The sequence below is a fragment of the Melanotaenia boesemani genome, chromosome 7 (assembly GCF_017639745.1).
Source record: "Melanotaenia boesemani isolate fMelBoe1 chromosome 7, fMelBoe1.pri, whole genome shotgun sequence".
Classification (NCBI taxonomy): Eukaryota; Metazoa; Chordata; class Actinopteri; order Atheriniformes; family Melanotaeniidae; genus Melanotaenia; species Melanotaenia boesemani.
Window position 1 is genome coordinate 22,060,158 of NC_055688.1, and position 26,643 is coordinate 22,086,800.

At 38.3% G+C, this 26,643-nt stretch overlaps 2 protein-coding genes across 4 annotated transcripts; both read left to right on the forward strand.

The window, feature by feature from the left end:
* The first annotated feature begins 217 nt into the window (after positions 1-217).
* dnajc4 (DnaJ (Hsp40) homolog, subfamily C, member 4) lies at positions 218-5,720 on the forward strand. 3 transcript variants are annotated; one of them, XM_041990778.1, is made up of 9 exons: positions 224-319; positions 787-847; positions 1,546-1,696; positions 2,591-2,705; positions 2,841-2,931; positions 3,240-3,418; positions 3,883-4,050; positions 4,481-4,567; positions 4,671-5,720. In XM_041990778.1, the coding sequence occupies exons 4-9, from the start codon at positions 2,611-2,613 to the stop codon at positions 4,765-4,767; spliced, it is 717 nt and encodes a 238-aa protein (XP_041846712.1). In that variant the 5' UTR covers positions 224-319; positions 787-847; positions 1,546-1,696; positions 2,591-2,610; the 3' UTR covers positions 4,768-5,720. The 3 variants fall into 3 exon arrangements, with proteins under 3 accessions (XP_041846710.1, XP_041846712.1, XP_041846713.1); XM_041990776.1 differs by lacking the exon at positions 1,546-1,696 and having other exon boundaries at positions 218-319; XM_041990779.1 differs by lacking the exons at positions 224-319; positions 787-847; positions 1,546-1,696 and having other exon boundaries at positions 2,795-2,931.
* Positions 5,721-7,346: 1,626 nt separating this feature from the next.
* On the forward strand, positions 7,347-26,138 carry vegfba (vascular endothelial growth factor Ba). The gene is made up of 8 exons (XM_041989974.1): positions 7,347-8,339; positions 12,822-12,873; positions 12,964-13,160; positions 13,248-13,321; positions 13,418-13,453; positions 18,696-18,779; positions 20,763-20,984; positions 21,672-26,138. Exons 1-8 carry the CDS (start codon positions 8,262-8,264, stop codon positions 21,682-21,684), a joined length of 756 nt encoding a protein of 251 aa, XP_041845908.1. The 5' UTR covers positions 7,347-8,261; the 3' UTR covers positions 21,685-26,138.
* The last annotated feature ends 505 nt before the right edge of the window (positions 26,139-26,643 follow it).

Consider the following 26,643-nt stretch of genomic DNA (forward strand, 5'->3'; position numbering starts at 1 on the left):
AAGAAAAATACTTAAGTAGACGTGATTGCTTTTAAAAATATTGTGCTGTCTGGATGTTTTATAAGATAATGCATTAGAATTCTGTGTAAAGAAATAATTGTCCTCTTTACATAATCTACATTGTATTTTCATATTCTGAAACACGACCCCTTTTCCTCATGTGAAGAGTATAGTTAAATGAAGACTCGTTTTATTTTGAAAGTGATAGCTGCTTCCGGTATAGTTGACGCTAACTTAACCCGTTGTACAACTGCATTGTTACGAAACTGAGTTTACATTTTTACTCAAGTTCTGCTTTTATTTTTGTTCCTAATTTAAGGTATGGGCTCATGTTTGCTTTATATACTTAACAGAGTATGACGAACTGAGCTGGTCATTTCTTTTTATGAAGCTACCAGTTGCATTAGACCCTGAATCGGAACATATTTGTTTCATCCGGCTAGCATTAGCTTGTCTGTTTAGGTAACAGGACACAGTGTTCGATATGGAAACTCGTGAACTCTGTCCACTTTTACTTGAAATGTATCGTGTTTCGTGCAATAACATTCACAAAACAGCAGGATTATAGCTGTTGGTGCACCATGTAAAGTACCCTACATCGATGCAACTTTAATCAAAACAACTTGGGTTTAAACGAGGCAGTCCACAGCTAAAACACAACTACGTGGTGTCACTGAATTATAGATTGCATGTTCTGTTTTAGTAGATGATATAAAAATGTCTAAAACCAAATGGCTGTTTTGGTTGGCTTGCAATTTCCCTCACGTGTACTGTTGTGGTCCTTAGTCACGTGCTAATAGACGAGGGTACAGCTGCTGACACACATTTTCAATGGAAACAGTGAAAGGTAAGAATGGACACACCTGGATATGCAAGTATTTTGCACCAAATGTCTAAATTAAATGTTAATTTGGCAACATTAATGAAGGCTTTTTGTAACGTTGGCAACATAATTAAACTGGGTCAGGAATTTTAATTGACTGATGCAACAGGTCATACTATATCCTAAAATATATGAATCCTCACCTTTTCTTACAATAAATTAAAATAATTTACATTTTTATCATCCATCAGTAGGTAAAAACCATGCAACTTATTATATTAAGATCCATGTCACTCATCCATTTTTTCAAGGAGCTACCTTCATTAATTTTGTGTTGTGGCTTTTAAATAGACACACTTCACAATCCAGCATTTGAAAAGTAAACTTTTTATTAAAGAAAAAAGTGAACTTGCATAAACGTGTTATCAGTGTTATTGGTGGCGTAAGCATAATGCCTGCAATCTTGGCTTTGTTGTCTAGATTGACTTACTTCATACAGATTTGAAGTTTAGAAAACAAAACAGATTTTACCATCCTACCAGAACTATATTTGTGATATTTGTATACTCAATATCTACAATTCCTATTCCCAATGTGATGCTTTGTAAAATGTAGATAAAAACAAAATGTAATGATCTACTAATCTTAAAAAAAACCCTACATTTTATTACCAATAAACAACATATCAGATTCTAAAACTGAGACCTTTTACTATTTCATAGAAACTATTTGCTCATTTGGAACCCTGGTAAACTTCCATGGATAGTACATTTTGTTTGGATTAGTGTGAATTCACATTCACACTCTGGAGCGGACCATGAGGCGAACTTTGGTCTGCTTGGGGAAAGCAAAAGGGCCATCCAATGAATCAAGGTGAGGAAGTGACATAGTATGTTACCCTGCAGCATCCTTTAATAGCTCACTCCCTCTAATGTGATCAGCTTCTTGTGGAAACAGCATTTGGTTTGAATACCAAAGTAAAAAGAAATGAACCCTAAAACAGCATAAACTTGGTGTTGCTCTAATGTTTACTTGTGATGAATGATCTGGCTGAGGGAGAATGAAGAAGCCATATATACTGTAAACACGACCCAGAAACACAACTGTCTTCTCTGGGCCAATGCTCATTTAAAATGGTCTGAGGTCAAAGAAATTAAAATGTGAAATTCATAGACGCTGTGTCTAGTGGACTAAAGAAGACCATCCAGCTTGTTATCAGCAGACACTTAAAAAATCAGCATCTTTGATTGTATACAGAAGTATTAGTGCCTATAGGGTTGGCCAGCTTATGAATCTATGAGCTGAAAAGTACAAAGTGTTTTTTTTTTTTTTAGCAACGTTTGCTTAAATCCAGACATCTTTCAGGGAGGGTCTTGCATATTTCAACAAGACAGTGTTAGACAATGTTGGCCTCACAGGAGAAGAGTCTGGGTGCTGACCTGACCTGCCTGCAGTCCAGACTTTTCACCAATAGAAAATATTTTTAGCATCACGAAATGAACAAATCTGGCAGCGAAGGTCCAGGACTATCTTGCAGTTAAAATCCTGCACCAGACAAGACAGGACAACATTCCTCAACCTAAAAGTCCACCAACAAAATATGGGTTTATGATATTTACAAATCATTGCATTCTGTTTTTATTTATATTTTACACAGCATCCCAACTTATTTTGGATTGGAGTTGTATCAACATGTTGCACAGCTTGCAAATTTGTCTGTACTCTGCAGTGTTGTTGCTGCTGTTAACATCTGTCCTCTATATGCAGGTTAATCTCAGAAATTGTACATGATGCAGCTGGAGGCTCAGCTGCGTCTGTGTCACAGTTGTTTTTGGTGCTACAGGAGTGGTCAGCGGATGCTGTCCCAGAACTATGCACACAGGTAGATGTTTCATATATGCGCATGTGTTTGTGTATGGTTTTGTCATAACTGAAAACACCTTGATGACTGTGTACTCTGTATTTACACAGGTCGAAATGCCAGCTTCATTTTGAGTTATTTGCTTTATCACCACAGAAAAGCTGTGAACTACTACGACCTACTGGGAGTCAAGTCAGATGCCAGTATGGACGAAATAAAAAATGCCTTTTTTGACAAATCCAAGAAGGTATAATCCTTTAGTTAAATGCTCTGCCTTTTAAGTTCAAGCATTTAGCCACAAGAGGGCAGCCTTTCTCAAGCTAATTTTTCTATCTTATGATTGTGCTCATGTTGTTGCTTCCAGTCTAATTAAGGATAGTGATGAGTATTTATGTTGTGGTTCTGGTATAATTTAAAGGTTCAAAATCTTTTTAAGGGTTGGTTTTGAGTTCAAACCATGCATGTCTGAATATTTATGTGTGCCAATAGAAGCAACTTGTACAGATAATCACATACCCGCACTCAGTCAGTAAATTTCATCCTCTCATCATGCAGCTGCACCCTGACAGTGACCCATCAAACCCAGCACTGCACAACCAGTTTGTGGAGCTGAATAAAGCCTACAGAGTGCTGAGCAAAGAGTTGAGCAGGAAGGAGTATGACTTTAAAATCCAAAACCCATACAGTGGAAGCCAGGCCTTCAGATCTACCTCTAGTCACGCCACTTATGAAAGGTAAGGAAAACTAGCTTGTGCTGACCTTCATCTGTAATACTGTCACTGTGAAAAAGCACAACTGTTTCATGTTTTCTGCAGTATGTCTACACAATGTTGCAAGAAGTAACAGTCTCTGGACATGCTCTTCAGCCATAACAACTGAAAAATCAAAGGCTTACAGTGATTCCAAAAGTGGAATTGATCTCTTTTTTTTTTCCTAAAGAGTGGGGGTGTTGCACTTGTTGTTGATTAGCTTGGTATACAAATTTATAAATCTTTATATAAACCACAAAATCATCTTCCATGGTGAAAAGAAAAAGTAATTTTATCATCATTAATTATATTTTTCATAATGTCATTAACAGAAATTACTCTTATTACTCAGACCTCATTACCTTCTGTATTCAGTCTCTTTGTATCAGCTGTCCCACCACTGTCTTCTGTGCCACCAATCATGATCAATTATGTCTCCTTTCCATCAGCACCAGTGCCCAGGACAACATGCGTTACTGGGAGCAGTTTCGTCACTATCAGTCTCCAGAGATGACAGCCGAGAGGAAGCAGGAGAGGAGAAATAGGAACTTTCGGCTGGTGGCCTACTGTGTCATCGCTATGATGCTCAGCATTGGAGCCCACTTGATCTTCTTCAAGTAAAAAATCTCTACATGTGATATCATAGTGTTCTGTAAAGCTTGAAGGCTAAAACTAAATAGATCACTCCTAACGGAAAAAGTCATGAGGTGGCAAACTGATCCTGAAAATAGATCATTTTTGCTCTGCTATCAAAATCTTCCAGCATTTAATTAATACCCTTATTTTTTTGCTGCTCATTCACATGCAGATGAATGAACTATTCTGTGGACAAAGTGGCCCTCTGAGTCAGGGGTTATGGCACAGCCTCACAACTCATTGCTTTAGATTTGTTGTCACACATTGACTTGGTGCCTCGTCTTTGTGATCTTAGAATCCGTTTTGAAAAGTTTTACAAACTTCTAAATGCAGAATGCCAGCAAACCACTGAGGTTTTAGGTCAAAATAAATGTATTGATGTGTTAACTAAAGTGTCTCCGACTCTTCCAGGAAACTGGAAGAAGTTCACAATAACTTCATGGATGAGAAGGACAGGGTCATCACAGAGATCTACAACGAAGCCAAAGAGAAAGCCAGGTGAGGGTAACCATTCCTTCAAGTTGATATGCATTTGCTGTTCCTTTTGATTTTTCTGATGCCCAAAGCTGAGTCTGACCGCACCTCTTGTGTGGTTTTGCAGGGTCAATGGTTTTAAGAAACAATCTGAAATCCTGCGACAGAAGCATGCAGAGTTTCAAGAGAAATTTAAACTACACAATGGTGGAGAGGACAAGTAGATCTCCAGCTTTGCTCAACGATGATGAAGTTGCCCGCATATGAAAGATGTGGAGGACGTGGCATTCGTTTTAAGACTATTAGGTTTTTCTGACTTTCTGCACCCGTGTTTGTCCTGGGATAAAATCCTGCCACTGCAGATCATCATGGGTGTGAACTGGAAGTTTCATCCTTTCATGCAGGTGCTGCAGCTAGGTCACGTCGAGCTGCAGAACACCTGGCCTGCAAACCTATTTATGGTTGTTGCTTTATTTCAAGTGACCTGAATGTCAAAAGGATCCAGCTGCAGTTTATTCACAAGCCTCCTCACTGTTTATACAAAGAAGCCACAATAAGGACTCTAAAATAGGAAAATGTTCCTCATATCTTGTCTTCAGCCACAGTTCTGTGTTAAAGTTGTACAGCATCCGGACCTGGTAGATCGCAGTGAGTTAATAGAAGATGACAGCTGATTACACAGAGAGAGAATCTTGTGAGCACCAGTATTTTCTAAAAGAAACCGACTGGTTTATCAATGTCTGTTAGGATACTCCATTAAATTTAATGCTCCTCAGGCTGTTTTTGGAGAAGGTGAGTTGTGAAGCTGCAGTGTAACGTTCCTGGTGAATTAGCCTGTTTGCACAAATCTGTTATTTTTGGACTCTGCAGAAGTTGTCTGCACTTCAATTCATAACAAAGTTTTCTGTTTATTTAAAACGGAAATTATGAATGACCAATACTATGACTTGAAAAAAAGTGCCACTGACTAAATTATTTATTGTGTGGACAATAAACTGTGTAAATTAAGTACACCGAAACAAGACAGTAAAAAGTGTGTTATTGATGGTTATTTGAGCATCCAGAGCCAACTTTTACCATTCTGTCTCTTGGATTTTAGATTTTAGAGATTGTTTGTCATCACTGCCTTATGTTTTCCCTGAACCGTTTTCAGAGTAAAAACTATTAAAAAAACAGACTTTTTCCTCATCAGTCAGTACTTCCTGTTTAATTTATCTTAAACTAAAAGATGCTCATTTTTAAAAGTGTCACATTTAGCTGATTACCATTTTACTGATATCCTCCCTAAGTAAAATAAATTTCCTCTGCTTGGCAGAGATAACATGGGGCTTAAACATCCAGCGTTGCACAGTAGTGTTTTAATCAGCAACTCCACTGCAGAGTCAGTATTCTTGTTATTAGATAATTATCTACATTTCCTCAGAAGTCAGAACTGTTTCCTATTGCATCAGTGGTCAAATTTTGTAAAGCCTCAAATCAAGCATCTATAGTGAATACAGCTGAAAACTGACTTTGCAGCAACTTGAACGCAGTAATATATTTGTTTACAGACACACAAAGGCTCATACACAACACCTGATCACTTATGGCTGTAAAATGGAGGCAGGGATTCTTCTATAAAAGAAGAATGAGCTGTGAAATTTTACAAGGAGATATGACCATTTTCCCCAACAGTGCTCTTGTCACCAGCAGCCCCGGTCCTGAGACATCAGCAAGAGATAACATACTCTGTCCCCGCATCGCTCAGAGACACCCTCACCCTCATGTGGCGTGTGAGTGCCCTGTCATAACCCAAACACACCATAATGACTGAGATTGTGGTATTGGCGTGCCTCAACACACACATATACATAGCCACACATGAAATAACGAAAGGCAAGACTCAGGAGAGTCAGCAGCTTTACAGGACAAGCAGCTATGGACACAAATATAATTGACTTATGTTTAGCATAATAAGGTGTGGGTACAAAAAACCTGTCAAGTCTTCCTACATGCTCCTTCCCTTCAACTGTATAGGACACAAAAGAGTATAATACAAAAAAAAAGTTTTCTTTTTCTAAAAAAAGTGTGTTTATTAGTTTCTATTTGATTCTAAGGACTTTTTTCCACAGCAAAACCTCATTCTCGACTGACTTTATTATTTAATTTAGAAACCTTTACTATATTTACATTTTTATGATTGATTGTAAACGCGTTTTTAAAGCTGATGTGCTGTGCACCTCTATGCAGGCAGTTTGGAATTGGTTAAAACATTTTTTAAAGGAAACATCTGGGAAATTATTAATTAAATAAGACCGTTTCCAGCAGATTGTTGACCACCAAAATGAATAAGATTTTTTTTTACAAGTCTAACTGCAAACTGCAAAAGAAAAAAAAGTATTAAACTTAGAACTTAGAAGACAATCGGATAAAATTAGACATTTCTATTCAGAAATGGTTGTAGCAATGGTCAGAATTGTCCATTTGCTTTTAAAAATCTGTATTCATATTCAAATTTCCAAATCTGACAATAAAATACTCAACATGTGTTGGTTTTCCACGTCAACCCCGCGGGGTAACTGAAACCCACCAAATTTAAAAGAATACTCCAGAGGCATGACCTTCGTGTCATCGGAAGACAGCAAAGCTACGCTCCCCACTTGCATGGGGGGCCCCTGGAGGCCCCCTGATCCCCCCTCCCACCCCACTTTGGGACCAATACAGACGCTGCACCTGTATCCAGTGCGCCTGTCCCGTTTGGTAAAAGTTGGCAGCGCAATGGTTACGTTGCATGCGTCTCAAGGGCAAAGGAAACGAGGAAACCGATCACAATAACAAAAGAAGACTGCTACCTTTCCAGACCTCTCTGTGTCTGAGAGCGGACTTCCCTGCTGCTGCGTTGACTCCGCTGCAGCTGCACTACCATGTCAGCGGAGGACCAGATCTTAGGTTTATTTATAAGGAGGGTAAAAAAACGGGAAGATGCTCCTGGAGGGGAAACGTCACATTTTCATTTGGAGCGACCGTGTGGTGAAACCGTGAACGAGCCGGGGGAGAGGAATATGCGACACTTTCCATCTGCACAGCCGGTCAGACCTGCGGATCTTTAACGGATAAACGTCCTGTACTTGGATGGTGTGATTTCTTTTTCTTTTCTCTCTTTACAAGCAGGATTTTATGATCACACCACGTTTCAGCGGGAATCTGTATGATCACTCCGTCACGCCACGCCGGCCGGAGCCCCCATTACCGGCTTCTATGGATCAAGACTGACACTGACTGCCCCGCTTAATAATAACAATAACCATAAGAAAAGGCATTGCTTTAAAGTTCATACAAGTTTCAGAGAAAAAAAAGGGCAGACTTTGAAGCTGTGGTGCCAAGGTTATACATGAAATATATCACAAGAAAGACATATTTAATCTTTTTATTTGTTCAGCTTAACTATGGGCAGTATTTTAGACAGTTTCTTAGGTAAATGAGTTTAGGTTTGAACTGACTTTTGGTAATGTTTATATCTTCATTTAGCCTCAAATGCCACACTATAAAGTTAATATTCCAACACTGATGATGCCACCCTGGGAGCCCTTTTACAGAGGGGAGACTGGTGAATGAGAGCGGGATATCTGCGTCTTTAACCGGATACGGAGGACAAGGAAGAAGGACAAGCCAGCTTCTCTTTTTGGGTCGGTCCAAAAAAAAAAAAACAATTTTCGCGTGTCCCTTGGACTCCTACACAATGGGGATTATGGTTCAAGTTATTCTTGGAATGTTTCAATTCCTGCTGCTCACCAGAATACCAACGTCCCATGCCAAGGTATGTATGGACCATTTGCCCTCAGTAGAGAGCATGTGTGAAGTGGTCAAACCTCCACCAGGATGGAACTGAAGTGATTCGTTTTCAGCCTTGCTGCCACTGTTTTAGCATTAAACATAATGGTCATTTTATTTTGTACAGCTTTGTTGCAACTAACTCCCAGGTCAATGACACCTGTCACCTCGGGTCATGTGACAGAATAACAGAATAATATTACTCTTGGGTGTGAGACTGCAGTTTTAACTACTGCATATTACAGTTTACTGTCCTTTCTTTTAGTTATTAATAACTATATAGAAGACTAAGGGTTTTTCTAATCATTTTTGCACACTAATGCTTGCTGGATCAGGTTTGAGCCAGAGCCATAAGGACAGTCAATGAGTTGCCAGGTTGTGTATAATCCTCTTTGCTTTGTCTCTTTTGCTAGATATTTATTTATTTTAAAAAATGATCTTAGACTACCTAGGATGGGAAGACTTGGGACATCGGGAGCAGTAAACCATGTATTAACATTAACGTTGAAAGAGTAGTTTGGTATTGTTGGATAAATGTTTCTTCTCTGCATTCATTAGTTAGGTGAAAAAATGCCATTTTTTTCGTGTTGCATAAAGGCTGAGAACACATTGAACAGCCAGATCTCCCCTGGCTTAGTCTAAAAGTAACAAATCACTCTGCCAATACCACTAAAACTAACTCAACATGTTTCATCTGTTTCAAAAACAAAATATGAAAAAATACTTTTTATTTTCAGACACATTGTGTATATTATTATCTGTGGCATCATTAAAAGGTCATACTAAGTGTATTCAGTCCAGCAACCCCCATATTGTTAATAACAGCTCATTAATAGCTTGCAGGAAACATTAAAAATCAATAAAAAACTTATACATGTGCAATTAACTATTGATTAGTTAAATTTAAAGCTTGGTTATCTGAAAGTAGCACATAAGAAAAATGCCATTATTTCACAGTTCAGGGAAGGATTCCTTTGATTGATTTACGAATTATTATTCATACGAAATGCTCATCGATGGTACTGACGTGGTCCCTGATGTGGTTTATGTGCTCATGTTTACACACATTCAAAGACATACCTGCACACTCTGTTTTTTTTTTTTTATTTATGTCTGGAGGCTTCTGTCAGGGACAGGTAGTGCTCTGAGGCAGTGTGGGATCCAGCCCCGACTCTGAGCTTCTGTATTCTGTATATTTTAGTCATTCATCATCCTAGACACTACACAGCACACAGCAGTGTGCACCAGAAAGCCTCTTCACCTTCACACCTGAGACTGCTTTCATGCTGTCTGATTCTTTGACAGCTTATTTGAAAAAGAGGTCGTCCTTCTTCTCTTGTGGTGATGAGGTTCAGTGTGAGAGAGCTGATGTGCAGCTCTAGGGAAAGATCTTTTTCATACACACACTCAGCGCGCACACACACATGGCCCATCTGCACAGTGTGCTCAGGGAGTGGCTGGTAGTTAGATGGGTTAGACTGTTGACAGATAGTGCTGCCAGTGCAGATGGCTCTGGGCTGGCACTTAGGAGCGTGTGTCTGTGTGTGTGCGTGCCAGATATGGCTGCCAAAAGGAGTTAATCTTAGACTTGTCTCAAAGACTGATACAGAGAAGACACACTTGGTTTAGCTCATACCGGTCACAAAATGGCTTCAGTCCCAGCTGAACTCAAAGTTGTTGAATCAGTGAGCGCCAAACCTGTGTGTGTGTGTGTGCGGGTGTGTGTGTGTGTGTGTGTAAGGGGGTGGAGCAGTTAAAAACGGGGGCAACTGGACAAAGTCTACATTCCCTTACAAGTGGCCTTGGTCTTCATGCACACATTGACTCAAACATGGAACTATAAATCTATTTTCTCATTCTGTGTACTTTTCATTGGTGGAGAAAACATTCAGACCCTTTTATTTAAGTAAAAAGCAACAATATTTAAAAAAATACACCCCAATTTCCCCAAAAAGTTCTGTCTCTGAGATTCAAATAAAAATACAAGGCACGGATTTGTAACTCATCAGAGTGTTATAATTACCTGTATTACTGTTTGTGGAGATGTATACACTCTTAAGATGTGGAAAGTGTAAAAGACATGGAGATGTTAAAGTTTATGCACAGACGAATCGCAATTTCAGCTGAATCTGGCAGGGATAAAAGTAAGAAAAACATTACCTTTGTAAAATTGTTGTCTTAATTGGAAAACTGCAGTGTGGACCCGTTGGTACTTCATATTTTGTCATGAAATCAGGTTGAACTAGTTTAATTGGGAACAGGATAGGGTTATTAAAGGTATTAAATAACTCATTTTAGAATTGAAAACAGGAATTTACCAATCAATGAAAATGTGTGTGGGCAAATAGTTTAACAATTTCATTTTAATGTTTACTCAAATTGGAGATAAACACAATACTGTGATACATCATTTATTATAAAAGGACTGGCAGAACTGGTGCATGTGGCATGGTTAACTTGCTAATCTGTGGTTAAATTGCTAATCTGTGGTTAAATTGCTAATCTGTAATTATCAGGAAAAGCTTTGCTTATTTTATCAAGACAATTACAAATTGCATTCTGCATGTAGTGCAACAGTGTATTAACAGTCCAGGTGCTAAACTGGCCCGCTAGCAGTCCAGATGTGCCACCATCTGAAAATATTTAGGGAATTATGTGGGAAAACGAGAAAAGAAACAATAAGTTAGGTCCTAAACTATTAAGGCATCTGACATCCTCCACCAAAGAAAACATTTCTCTGTTTAAAGCTACAGTGAGTAGTCTTCCCCAGACACGTTGCAGAAAGTATAACAAACTCATAAAAATGAACAGGAATAAACATGTAATAAGCTTTTTAAAAACATGTTCCTGGCATCAAAGTAATTTGCATATGTATTGAAGGTTTAATATACCAACACCGTCAAAAGTAAAAGGACATACAGCATATACAGTGAACACTTGTACAATAAAAAAGGTGTGTAACGGTCACGCCAAGGAAGCTGCTTAAAGCCCATAATAGGGGGCCATATGAATTTATTAGTAATAAACATATTATGCACCATTTTAGTCTTGCAGCTTTCCATATCAGTGTTTTGAAGCCAAAATTTAAGCCACCTCCAAATTGTCATAAAAGGATTCTTATTAAAATATGAAAAGATTTCCACAGATTTAGTTGAATTGTGTCAGATAACATCACTTTTCTGTTACTTTAAGTAGCTGCAAGCCAAACAAGTCAACAAGCATAAATGTAATATCGATTTTATTAAATTATTAATATTAGGTTAATCCTTTAAAGAAATAGAAATAATACAGAAGAAAATAACAATATTTGTTCCTGTAATAGATTGAAATAAAAGTAGGAAGTAGTAGATGATGCAAAATCCCTCTATGGGATTGTACAAGCTGTGCCACATGACTGAAACACACAAACAATAGAGGATGAGCTGTAAATATGGAATAATATGAAAAGGCAAAAATATATTTAGACCAACCATTTTCTTAAAAAGTTATATTTATCTTGCTCAGTTCTTCCGGAGGCTCTCATAGCGACCCCCTGCAGGGCTACTGAAAATGTCTTAAACAGAGCAGATTAGAGGCTTCAAGCCAAATATAGCAGGTGCATCTGGTTCAACTATCCAGTGGCTCCTGCAAAACATCATGGAGGTTGAGATTGGGTTGTAATTTGATCATGTGCACAGGCAGTTTCACTTGAAATAGGCATGCATTTCACATCTATGCAGGAAAGATGTTACAGCAAGACCAGGAAAAGAATCTTGATGTTTACTGTTGCTGTCACACCTACTCTAACCCTCTTGCAAGTTCATCTGAATAGTTCAGAGTTCAGTGGTTTTGTTTTCTTTCTGTTATCTAACAACAGGCTTTGTTGAACTTGTCATGTTTTGATCTCAGGTGTGAAATATTGTGGTGTTCATTAACGTAACATACTTTGATCTGCTGATCCTCTTCAGCAGAGTTTTACAACAGTGTCAAACAGGAGGTCGTGGACACTAAAGAAAGCTTTACAACAGCCATATAATGGTTTACTTTAGAAATAATCACTAATTTTGGATGAATAACAGCCTATAAATGAAATTCCTTTGGTTTAAGTCTGATGTATTAAAAAACAAATACACTAAAGCTTTTTTAGCAGTGCATTATGTTTGGGATTTCTTCATGCACCTCATTGTTTGTTTTATTTTATTTAATTAACCGAATGTGTTTCATTTGTTTAATAGAGAAACAGTGCTGTAATTTGTAAAAGTTTCATTTGAATCCTGCTAACTGTTGGTTTCTCCTTAAAATCTTATTGAATTTTAGGTTGATATTAGTATAAATTAGATTCTTTTTATATTACAAAAGAATATTTTTTTCATTAGAACCTCCTGAACCACAAGTTTAACCCTTTTCAGCTGACTGAAATAGGACCTTTCATGATAATATTGTTAAACAAGCTTTCTATGTGCATTTATTATTTTCATGCTTTCTCCAGCTTGCTCACTGGCGACCTGCAGACACCCCCAAATCCAGGGAAGCTCGAGAAGGTATGGTCCAAACGTTGCTACAAAGACTATCTTCATGGAGCCAAAACAGTAAAAATAACCTCGTAATTACTCTTTATCTTCATCCACCAGTGAGACGGTGGTTGGAGGTGTATTCACGCAGCGGCTGTGAGCCTCGGGAAACTCTGGTGGAGGTTTGGCGGGAGTTACCAGAGGAGATCCACCATCTCTTCATCCCATCCTGTGTGTCTGTGAAGCGATGTGGTGGCTGCTGTGCCGACGAGGCCTTGGAGTGCGTGCCCTCACTCACGCACACACTTACCATGGAGGTATAAACACACACACGTGTAAATCCCTACGAGCTTTTGTAAATGATAAATGTGGAATGAAATTTTTTTTTTTTGTCCTGTGTGCAGCTGATAAGGACGTCCTTCATGAAGCATGAGCTTGTTGAGCTGCCCTTCATAGAGCACAGTCAGTGCGAGTGCAGGTAATAAAAACACACTCAGAGTGTATTAAGACACATGGTGTACCTGCTGCTCATTAACTTTGTTGCGCCCTTAATCTTTATTTTATTTGCATACAGGTTAAAAGAACATTTCCAGCCAACACCAACTACAAGGTAAAGCCCACATTTTCTTCTCTTTTTATTTCTAGATTTGAATCTTTTTGCTATGGTTTCTGTCTGCGACCCTTTTTCTAATGACATTATCAATTCATATCCATCATCATCTCATGTCCACAGTGATGATACACTTATAATTCAGAATAAAATAACTATAATTAGATGGCCTTTCTCAGAAACCAGCACTTCCTAATTAAAGCTAAGTAGCTGTAAGTCTTACTTGAGTTTTAAAAAGGTCACACTTCTCAGCTTCATGTTCTTGTAGTCACGATTCAAGGAAAGCCATAACTAACATTCGCAGTGGAAACCATCATTGTCATGTCAATGCAAGAAATATGGGTATATCTAGGATTAACAGAGATTTATTAAAGTGATTGGGCATGTTTAACTGATGCTTTAAAGAACAAATGCAGCAACACTTATAAAAACGGAAAGAATATTGCTCATGGTTTAGGCTGCGCAATATATTTTTTGGATTTTTGTTGTGCATTTGTGTTTATATTCATTGTTACTCACCAGAATGCATTGTGTGTATTCATGTTAAGTATATTTCCAATCCATCATCAGTCCCTGGACATCAAATATTGCAGTTTTTTCAAGGCAGGGTGCATCTTTCAGATGTGCAGATGGTGTCCTTTGTCACACACTGGAGGCTGCAGCGTCTGACATGAGAGGAAAAGCTCCCTTATTGATGACTATGCAAAGTTTGCATAAGAAGGTTAAAGTACTGATAGTGGAGAGTAGCCCGACCTCACCAGGAAATGTGGAGTACATATATTTGCCCACTTCTCCAAAACAAAATAATGTGTAAATCTATGGCTGTGTATTGTGAGATGGTAATGTGGTTTTTTGTTGTAGCATTCACATGAAGTGATGTAAATCCCAGTGTATGAATGTCTACATGTGTAAGCCAGGAGTTTAGATTTTTCTAACAGTTTATTCATGGCTTTTGAAGCATGTAAATTTAATCGTGCACAATAACTCTAACCTTATCCATATACATTTGACATATGACTTTAACCATTCTCCACTGAGAGCACAGTAGAAATGTAAGAAATCACAAGCAGGAGGAAAGTAGAAAAGTAGTTGAAAATATTGTTCAGAACAAGTTGAACCAGCAATCTTTTACACAAAAGCATTCAATATTACAAAGGCCCACGGATTAGCCCTCCCACTACTCTCTCCTTCCTCTTTATAAGCGTGAGATGCGTAAAGTGGATACCATCATGTTGGAACAGATGTAAAATGATGATCTGCTGCTGAACTGAGAGTTAAACTGCATCTGTTAGGGGAAGCCATGTTTTGTGCTGTTGAGCAAAGTTGGTATTTTGCGTTTTGTGTCAGGTTGTGGACTGAGCTGAAGAAGTTTAAACTGGGAGAAAGCCATTTTATCTGTTTAACTCTCACCTGCTCTGTGGTTAGGTTGAGGCATAAAATAACTTGGTTTGGGGTAATCAAATGATTACAGTTTGACTTTGAATGTACTCTTTCACAAAGTTTACATGATTTTTAAGCAGCGTGTGTTTTCCTCCTTCACCTGTGTTTGGATGCTGTTGTAAAGCTGGTCTGCTATCACCACCTACAGATCAGAAAAACCTTTAGTTGGACAATATATTGTGTCATCTATATGCACAGTGCATTTATTTGCTATGACCTTTACTAAGTTTGTTTCACAGCTACAGAATAACTTTACAAAGAACCTTTAGTTTAACATTTTCTGGAGCCAACTCCAGAGTCCCTATAATACACTCAACAAAATATATGAAAACATAATGCTGCAAACTTGGTATTGCTCAAGGAGACATTTTGGCTACATATTATAGGTTTGTAAGAGCTGGCTCACTGGGAAACTTCATCATTATGTAACATCTCTGTTATGGTTTACTTATCTCAAGGTCAGCGGGATTTGAGAGCTTCAGATTTGTTGTCAGTGGATAAAAGTGTCATAGAATATTACAATCTTCTGACCGTAGATCAATATATTTATGTTTAAAGTAAAGAAAACTTTCTGGCCTACTTGCTGAGACACATCTACTCAGGTTTTAGAGAGTATCAGCTAAACACTGTGAAGAGAACATTTCTGCTGGATCCTGATGTTTGTTTGTGTGCCTCATACTAGCATGTCCAGCCAGACAATCACATAATTGCATCTTTAATGTTTATGTCCCCCTGCTTCCTGTTAGGATTGGGACACAAATAAAGAATTCCAATGTATGTGTGTGCATGTGTAGACAGTTAATACTTTTAAGTTAAAGATCATTAATCTGTATGACTGGTTGTTATTTTTTAGAGTGTTTTTAGCATGTGCACAAATTATTTGTGTTGATTTATGTGATGTTTTCATGTGTGTGCATGTTATTGTGTGTGTGAGCCTCAGTGAGTTAGCATCTGTGTGACTCTCCCAGCCTCCCTTGGGGTGACCCGCATCCTGTTGTCACCATAGTGATGATATTATCTCCCCTGCCATGTGCTCTCTCCCAGACTGACGGAGCACAGTCACGCATGTATAATAGTAAATTGCTGCTCCAATAACAACAGCAGCAGCTGTTAATAATGTCACGGTAAAGCTGGTGCACACTGTCCCTGTGGCTGGATAGAATTTATTATTAGATAATGGGATTGGCACAGAAGATTAGTTTTAGCCTGAAAACTTGCTGATGACACACACTGTTCTCAAGAAATATGACTGTCTGCAAATTGTGTTTTAAAAACCTTCAACCAGTTCTCAAATTGATTACATGTATTATACCACAACATATAAGAAGTCCTGTGATGTTGGTCCAATTTTTCACAGTTTTATTTACTTGGAAGTGGTTCAATGTTTCACACTGTGGGGCTTTACATGCTCAATATTGTTTAGGAAAATCTGGAAAATGACATGCCTTGATTTAGTGCTTTCTGATGATTACTTCTGCTCAGTCTGGAGCTTGTCCCTCTGCTCTTGGAAGACAAGTTCTTTTCTTCTCAGATTTGACTCACAGCAGCCATCATTTTTATAATGCAAGCACAGTGATTGTACATCACTGTGTGTCCCAGACTTATAGAAGTAGTCTATGAAAGTTTTGCCAAGTGTAGCATGTCATTTTGTTGCCACTATTAAGCAATGTCCAAACACAAACCAACGTTTGTTCTTTTAATCTTCGTAATAGCTTCCTGTACAACAAGCCTGTGGTGTTGCTCCACTCTACCCTGGACAGATCCTTCTACTCTCACTCGCATTTACACTGTTTTCTTCCATAAGCAACTCATTGAGATAGGCTTCTTATTATGCATTTGGCCTCTTACATACTAGCAATCACTTATTCAGGAGCATCAGTGATGTCTGTCTCTCTTGGCTTTTCAATGCATACCACAGTCATCTTAAAAACATCTCCATGTTCATCCATATGAACATATAATTCATCAGTCATATTTCTTTACTGCCACTTTGGAGGATTTTCAGTGTAGGTTGAGTCAAGTTAACTGGACTTTAGTTTCTTAAAGACATTTTTCACTCTCATCCAGAAGAGTTTCTTCAGTTCTGGTAGAGATAGTGGGTGTGGAATAGTGAAATCTCCCACTAGCTCCATCAGAACTGAGTGAAATGTCTTCAAGAAACGAAACCCAGTCCAGTTGACTTGACTCAACCTATGTTGGACACCCTCAACTGGATGATTGAGAACCTTCTGGGAACATTTGGAAGACTTTTTGCTTTTTCTTGCCAATTGAACAAGTTCAATAAATGGTCTAAAATTTGAGAGATTATGCTGATGTGAGGCTTCTTGAATGAGTTGTCGACTTAAATGTGATGTTAACAGTCTCAACTTTCAGTGCATGAGGCCTAAATGCTTCGTAAAAACATTACTATGCAATACAATCCACATGATGTAGTTAAAATCTGAATGCAGGGTTTTTTTTAATGGTGTAAACACATTTAACTAAGCTAGAACTATATTGGATAGTAAAAATTATACTAATAATTACCTGACATTGAGCAAACATTGCTTTGTTAATGTTTTTTTTTTTTTTTTGTCATCTATACACTATACCTTTTTGAATAATACATAAACTACTGCTCCCTTCTGCAAAGGGCCGTAGTCTTGCAGGTTTTAATATGTCCCTGGTCCATCATACCTGACTCAAATTAAATGGCTCTAACAACCTATGAAGTTATGCACAATGACTTATTAATTTGAGTAAGGTGTGTTGTAGCAGGGATACATTGAAAACCTGCAGGACTGCAGCCCTTGTAGGAGCGGACTGAGTGTAGGTTTAGAGTGTAAATGTCCAAAGACATGAATTAATAATCAATCTAAATGCAATTTTACATTTTTTGTAGCACAAATATCCATAGCCCATAATTTGAATGTTACAGAAATTATGATGCACAGATATGTACAGAATGGTTTCCTTTGGTGTTGCTTCTCTGGAGCAACACTCAATATCCAGCCCACACAGAGAACACTGACAAATACCAGGAGGGTCATAGGAGATCAAGTCACACGACCTTTTGTCATAAAGACCCGGGTTTCCAGTCCCCTGTAAAAGCAACTTTTTTTTCTGTTAGTTTCTCACTGAGTAAAGTGTTTCAAGTGTTTTCTGAATCCCACGCGAGACCTTTGTTTTATTTTTACTCTTAATTGCTGTTTGGCAAGACTCGGACACCAAAACAACTTTGTTAGGGGAACTAAAATAATCCCGTTTTGGTTTGAAATACAGCCTGTCCTAACCTTGCATGTTTCTGACAGTGTGAGAAGATGAAAATAAATTTTGGATTTTTTCAGAATAAAAATGTCGAGATTCTAAATACCTCTCATTTAATTGGGTAACATTTCAATCAGGTGCTTTGGCTGGGTTCCTAAACATAATGCTTTCAGACTCTTATAATAATAATCTGAGCCTGTCAATAGAAAAAACAAACAATTGAACTTTCTTTTCTTTTTTGTTTTTTTTTTAACACTGCAGCCTATTCATGGTTGCTAGATGCCCAGAACAGCTAAATATTCCACAAATTTCCTTCTAGTTATTTTTATATCAAATTTAAATTATGCGTAACAGATTCGATTAAAAATATTGTGTAACAAAGACATTAAAAGTAACTTAGAAGAAGGTCGTCCAAAGATACATTGAACAGTCAGTGGTTGTTGGGAAAACTGATTTTATAATTCATTTTTGTAATGGATGTAACAACGGATAGCAATATGGTGGACGTGAATTCCCTACCAAGTGTGTTAACATTTTGTTTGTTGGCTTTTCTCAGGCGCTATCTGAAGCCAGGAAGAAGACAGAAGAAGAAGCAGGGAGGGAAGTCCAAACAGAGGAAAGCTGGAGACATCAGAGCTACGTATGTTCAATGTTAACTGCACACATTATTTTTTTCTAACTCAATTAGAAGGATAATATTGATGTTTGTTATGTAAGTCAGTATTTTCCAGGTACTCTCAGGCTCAATGTGAATGTTTGGATTAGAGAAAACTGGGTTATCTGGTCTACACGTTTACTGAAGGACAATTTGTTTTACAGCCACAGCAACAGTCAAGGTCCCACACACCCACATACTCCCCAAACACATAAGCCATAATCCACTGCTAAACTCTTACAGCAATCAAATCAGTATTTAACCAATAGTTGAATAATGTCATGAGCCGTGTGATATATTGCGTTTTAAAATCTCACAGCAGTATCAAAAATACTTGTACCATAAACTCAAGGAGTCCTGAGTAGAGAATAGGATAAAAGAGTTAGCGCTCCTTTCCTCTCCAGTCTTTTTTATCCTCTTCCCCTTCACTTTGCTGTCAGTCATTTCCGGCCCCCAAGGGCCAGAGGTGGCTCTGTTTGAGTGTGATGTCCCTTAGCACCCATCCATCACCCAGTAAAGGCTTTATTCAGACTCTGGCAGGGGTGAAATCTGTGTAATTTGCTCCCAAATGCCACCTCCTCTGTCCATGCCAGTGGCAGGCGTGGTCACCGGGACGGGAACAAAGATGGCCCCTCTATGCCTCATTAAGTAACTTCATTACAACCGCCAGTCTCTCGGCAAAACTGAAGCAGAACTAGCCCCAGTTAATGGACCAACTGATGCAGGCAACATTCTCAGACTCACACTCAGAGAGCGAATGTCCAGGGCGTCTAGAGGTGGAACTGAAGGCCTCAAAGGCAAGATAGCCATGGTAACAGACAGAGAGACAGACGGACAGAAAGAGGAGCTAGTTTGTCAGCAGCTTCAGAAACATTATCCCACATTAGTCACACATCTCCCACACACTGCATTGTGTGGGTTTGTCTCAGACTGGCAGCACACATGTTCAAACAAATCTTTGATTTCATTTTTAGCCATTTAGTCAGTGAATCGCTTTAGTCCAGACTGAAATGTCTTAATAACTGTGGGACATATTGTCATGTAATTTGGAATTTATGGCCAATAAACCTTTGGATTAACTGTAAATTTATTATTTTCCAATTAAAAGCTGAATGATTTTGTGACAAACTGTTACAATAGTCATGCAGCTCTTATGATAGATATAACACTTTATTCAATTTGCCATTTAAAGTCCAACACCAGGTCAAATTTTTTTCAATACTTTAGTGGCCAAACACCAGCAAAACTAATAACATTCCCATCAGACAGAGCCACACTTTGTCTTTAGTGCTAAAGAGGAACTGTTACATAATACAAGCATCATGTTATCCTGGCTCAAACTATTTGCTTAATCATAACTAATGCAAAAAAATCTGTTTTACTTCAGAAAAAAATATTTGACAAGATACAGGCATAAACCCATGAACCAATTATTGACATCTTTTTAAGTAGTTCAAGTAATTTTGAATAATATAAAGACAACACTGCCTTTAATTTTCATTGTTCATGTAGCAAATTTAACGGCAAAGATTCAATCAGGCTGTTTGTTGATCAATTGTTTCTGATACCAGAGACACTGATACAGGAGAAAGTGTCAAAGATAAAAATAAATCAGAAGATTATCAAAGTATTTAAGGTCAAACTCTATGATGTCATGTCAGAAAACTGGGTGTAAAATGAAACTCGTCTTTTCCAGCAAGATTAATGATCTGCAGCACACATCTGGGTGTCTTATAAAGAAGAGTGGGCTGTTTTTAGCTATTTTAATTGGTTTGAACTGAGTCACCTCCAGGAAATATTCAGTGAAAACCTTTTAGATGGCTTTAAAAGATTAAATGCAGAATGTTGGCATTGTTATGCTGAATGCATTGTTCTATAGTACATAGCTGCTGCATTTACTTTTCATTATCAGTGAAGATATAAAATTTCCAGCTAACCATGTTGTTTTTGCATCTCTTTTCCATCCAGAACCCATGCCCCTTCTCTTCCTCCTGCCATGTCCTCTCCTCCTCCTCTTCTCCCAACATCTCCTCCCACCACTTTCTCTCTTTTTCCCTCCCCGACTCCTCACTGCCAGCCCTGCAGAGGGAAGAAGTGGGCTCTGGATGCGACGTCATGTCAGTGCAGATGCATCGTGAGAGCTGAAAGCTGCAGCAGAAAAGGACAAGTGCTTAATCTTCGCCGCTGCAAGTCAGTCCACACAAAAGCAAATGATAAAAATTTTACTGCTTGAACATGCATTTATGAGTTTTTCTATATATATGCAACTCTATTACAAAAGACAGACATGTGAAGATGGAGAGATAAAGGCCACAAAAACAGTGATTTAAGATGCATGGCTTTGACTTAATATATTCTGCAAATCTAATTTTAGAAAAATGCAGTCAGTGAACCATCTTGACCTTCAGAGCATTTTCCACATTTTTTCCTCAGTTATATCCAAATTCAAATCAGTTGATAAATACGTTGCTTTAACATTTAGCCTTGAGATTTGTTGCTGTAGAGTAGAAAATTTGGATTTTTCAGACTATGGTTTTTGCCCTTTTGCTTACTCTCTGTCTGCTGGGGTTGCTCCACTTCATGCTGTCCTGTAATTGACCCCTGCACTGAGCATTAAACAGGGATTTTGAACTATTACCTGTTTCTGGTCAGTTGCAATTACTTTTTTATATTTGAATCCCCAAAACTACCTTTGATGTAACCTGAGGTCTTAATGTGGCCATATTTGATGTAGAAAATGTAAGTTTATCTGGACAAGAACGTCTAAAAATACAAGTATTTGCTTATTTTATCAGCAGACAGTTGTAGAATCAGTTCTGTATCTGTCAAAAATTATTTAATGCTGAAGCGTTCCTCTCTTGTTCCTCATTGTTCCAGATGTGAGCCATAAGGACCTGATGTGTCCACCTACTTGCTTTTCACCCCACCAACTTTCGCTCTTGATCGCAGACTCTCAGCATCAGTGTTGTGGACATTACAGGCGGTTTAACATCCGGTATCCCAAACTGAAGGAAATATTAGTAGAAACACACACAAAGAACCTATAACAGTGAAATCATTACTGCCTAAATGTGTTCCAGATATACATGTGTGCAAATATCTTTCCACTGCATTGCTTCTCTAGAAAAACTCCATGTATGTGTGTGCAATATTATGACATCACATGAGTGGAGGATGAAACTCTGAAAGAGGATTTGGAACAACCTCTGCAGGTGAACACACTTTGCTGTGGTTTCAGTAATTCGAATTTCTGTCACCTGTATCCTGCAACAAGAGAGCAGTGGGAAGAAGAACAAATATACCCTACACAAACAACTTGGATGAACGGGACTGACCCTGTACAGGTGTCCTACATGTTGATGTTTTAGTGGAAGTTGTGGTTATTTGCTCTCAAGGAAACCACATAAGGATACCGATTCCAGGTTTGAGCCAAGGCCAGAGGACCTGAGAAACAACAGCGTCAGTTTATTGGTGGACATGTGATCTCTGAAACACCAGAAGGATATAGGACATGCACACCAACTGGCACCCCAGTGTTTGTGGACCTATAGTTGAGCTGAATACTGCAATGGAGCGCATCTGTGTGGTCTCCTGGCTGAAAGACGCAGATGGGTTATCCCTGCACCCGTTCACTCTTATTCAAAGTGTATGACCACGGGCTGGCTCTCCAAGCCGCTTTTCCAGCATTTGTTTAATTTGAGCCTTTTGTGTCCGTCTTTCCTCAGCTCCTCGATTGAAAGGAGCCGCTTTGCCTCTCTTTGCCTCCTTTTGCCTCTCTTTTAGGCAGTGAGGAGAATGACAATAATGAGGCCTGGCGGTTCTCCACCGCTTCACACACAAACATTCACACTTATAATACCAGTAACACAGTCAAGAATATATATACAGCCACTTACTCTGATACGACACATACACATTCATATTTACATACATACATGCAGTGCAAAATGAATGCAGGTAGCCATAAGCTTTTGTTTGTGCAAATTTACTTCACTTGTTTATTTGCAATTTACTGCAAAGTCTGCATTAAGTATTGTATTAGATGCCACTGTTTTATATTTTATTATAATCCTGTTGAGTTGATTGGAAAGTTATTGCAGAATATATTGCAGAATGTGTCTTTGTTGTGTTTGTGTTCATCTTTAATCCGTCTGCATAACGAGTCACGCTGGGTGGCCTGCTAAACCGATACCCAAATGTATTGAATTTAAACAGAAACGGCTTACATGAGCCACAAATGGGAGATTCTATACATTACAATGTGTAATTCAAACAATCAGTGGGGTGGTGTTGTGTGCAGCCCACAGAAACCAAACAAATAGCCGTCCCCAGTGCAGTGAAAGGAAAACATGGCTATTGTTGTTGCATGTTAGAGCCAGGATGGAGAGTATTATTATTTTGGAACATAACTTGTTTATATTCTGAGTGAATCTCACGGTTTTGCTTCGTGTTGCTTTATGATGGCTTGGCTGCTGGTTTGGAACAGGGATTTAAACTGCGACTGCTTCCGAAAGGTTTAGTTATTGAGAAGCTTGTCAGTCAATTTGACAAGCTAAAGCAAGAGCTCAGAGGACCTGAAGTGGTAGGTCAGGGAGTTTAAACCCAGTTTTTACTCCTATTCAAAGCCCGTCTGCTGTGCCAAATTTGACTGAGAACATTTTACCCGTGACGTCTTAGGGTTAGGATTAGGGTTAGAAAATGAGAAACAATAGCTTGAAAAACTCCATGATTTATGTTTGTACTCTCCCCTGGGATCCATATGATCTTGTCAATTGAAGAATATTCACCCAGAAGCAGCGTGCATTCCAGATTGTGAATATTTATGTGTCTGCTTTGAAGCCACAAAACTTTGTTTCAGTGGCTGCTGTGATAAGCTTTGTATTTATACTCTCCAGAGATGAGATTTTTTTTTTTTCATGCTCATTGTGTTTATAGCTGTCAATCAATGCTTCAATCACTACCTCTTTATTGTAACATACTAATGACGAAGTATTAGAACATTATTGTTACTTTCTCTATGTTAGATCAGACAATACCACATTTGACTATAATCACAGTCTCCAGTATTGAGACTGATTATCGTTGGTTTAAAGGACGTTTTCTGAAGGGAAGAACTTTTATTGATAGGAGAGCTGAACTGGTCCTCTGAGTACAGACCAGACACTGTGTGATGATGTGGAAAATGAGAGGGTTTCCCAAAGCTATTATAGCCTCAGACAAATTGTGATCAGTGTTGGCTTTTTTAGGGTAATTTTGGGAATTACACTCATGACTTATGTGAGAGGATTGATGCCATTTTTGTACCTGTTGAATGGTAAATATAAGATAGTTTTGCTTAAAGATCTGAGTCAGTGGAGGACTAGCTAAAGTAGTTCTGTCAGAGGTGCCACAATCGACATTAGAACACCTCACTTGCTGGCTTTTAGACAGATTTCTAAAATGCCCTTTAACCCCTTAAGACTGTTGGGCTATTTCTTCAAATTTCCACCTGAAAAATCCCCAAATAATGGTCAACAACAGCTTTAGAACTGATCCATGAGGCCAAAGTGATTAACCCTGGCTGCTGTGGATAAGAGACTGTTTGGACAGTTTTTAAATACCTTCTTGTCTCCGCCAAAGTGAGATTTTTACTGCTGCTTAATGAGCGTAAATAACAGGCTCAGAACAATGAGTCACTAAAGGCTGGAATCTATCCCAAAAGCAACTCTACCTAGTTTGGTGCAAGAAAAGAAACCCAACAATGACTGCATACACTTTTGTCCTATTATCACCAGACTGCCTCTTTTTCATGACTGGTGTAATAATAATGGAGGACAAAAATGTAGCATCAAAGGCCAGAAGCAGCAGGATGTGAAATAAGTCACTTTTATTAAATAAAATCAAAGGCTCTGCAAAGATCCTGAAATAGAACAATACATAGTGGAGCAAGATGGTTAAATTGGTGTGGTGAACTAACATCCATACAGACAAAAAAATGACAATTACTGTATCTAGGAAAAAACTAAGTTATAAATACTGAATGAGGAAATGACAAAAAGGTGTGTGTGGACAGAGTAGGGTATTTAACAAAAACATGTGTAGAGCAGGTGATCATAGGCAGCACAAACCAACAGGACTTAAGAAAAGAAAAAAAAAGACTGTTTAATATTCCATTTAAATGTCAAGCTGAATTTTAATAATAGGTGTTCCTGGTGCAGGAACCTCCAAGGGGGAAAGGGTTAAAAGGATAAAGGATACTTTTGGATAAAGCCAGCCTTGTTGTTTAGTCCTGTTTCCAGCCAATGCAGCTGAACTGCATAGTTAGATGACAGATGCGGGTGTGGTATCAATCCTCTCATCTAAGAGTCCACAAGAAGGCACAAAAGTGTACTTCCGCTTTTTAAACTGTTCTTTTTAAGGACTTTTTTAAACTCACCTGTTCATACATTAATCATTTGCATGAACTAATATGTTTTCTGGTTTTTGTTTCATAATAATAGGGAACAATGTCATTTTGTGACCAGGGAAACGTATGTTTTTGAGAAGCCTGTAAGTCTCGGAAGCCTGAACCTCAGTACAGATTGCACTTGTGTTACAGATTGCAGAACACATATAGTAGATTAATCCATTGCAAAGAAAATACAATAAAATGTGTATCGAGGACAGAGCTGACTTAGCCTCCATTCATGCAGACGTGTGATGCACATTCCACTGAGAAGACTTGGAGCCTTGGTGGGTTGTAACTTTAACATCTCAAATGTTCTTATTCTAAAGGATCTATTCTGATCAGTGAAAAACAGCAACAGCGAATTCTACTGAGATGTATGTTATCTGTCCTGATATACAGTGTAGACATGGTTATATCTTATCCAAATGTCCTGATCCTATGTGAGCATCAAAAATCAGTGTGCTTTGTATCTGCACAGTCTACATTGTACTGTCAAGGTAACCCTTCCAGCCTCCAGTGTCTTTGTAGCCAATAGATACCCAATACTGAACTATATAACATCTTATTACATGTAATATCCAACCAGTGTAAGATGTAGTGTATACTTTAGTAATGTATTTTTAACTTCATTTAATTGTTCCTCGCAATGAATCTCATCTTTGCAAATACATTGTACTACAGTAGCCTATGTAGAAAAAAAACACTCTTTTTTGCTGCTACACCATTTGTGCCCTTTTATGATGTCTTTTTAGAAAACAATGCAAGTTTATGTTGTATTAGCTTATAAACACCAGTTAATTGATTTAATGTCCACATTTGAGTGTACTCTGCATTGTCAAATATATTCAAAATTATACCAGAATACAACTGTGATGTTACAGATGTTATTAAAGGAAATGTCTAATTTTTCATATAAACCTCTGGTTTTCTTCCTGAACATCAGATGGCCCTCTCCTCTAACCATCCTTCCTCCGTCCTCTCTGTTTCTTTTGTTTTAATCTCTCAATTGATGGTAATGAAAGGTAAACAGCCATTTTTCATTACATTGCCACCCTGGGAGTTAGACACTGGTAAAAAGTGCGTATGCGATGTGACGTTGTGTTGTGAAACATAATATTGTTCCCTCTCCTCCTCTCATCTGTTCTGCTGAGTCAGAAACATAAAGGTGTTCAACCTCACCACCGTGTGGAAAATTACTACTAATTTACTCAGGCACACATAAAGCACCTGAGCTTACATGCACTTTAATTTTATGGTGCTTTATTGCTGTGTAACTGAGTCAGTTTACTTGTGCTACTGTGGCAACAATATCCCACAGAACATGGATCAGTTCATGTTTGTTGTTGTTGTTGTGTGAGAGTCTTGGAAGGAGTGTGTGTACACACAAGTGTGTCTGCAACAGGACTGATCAGCACCAGCTGT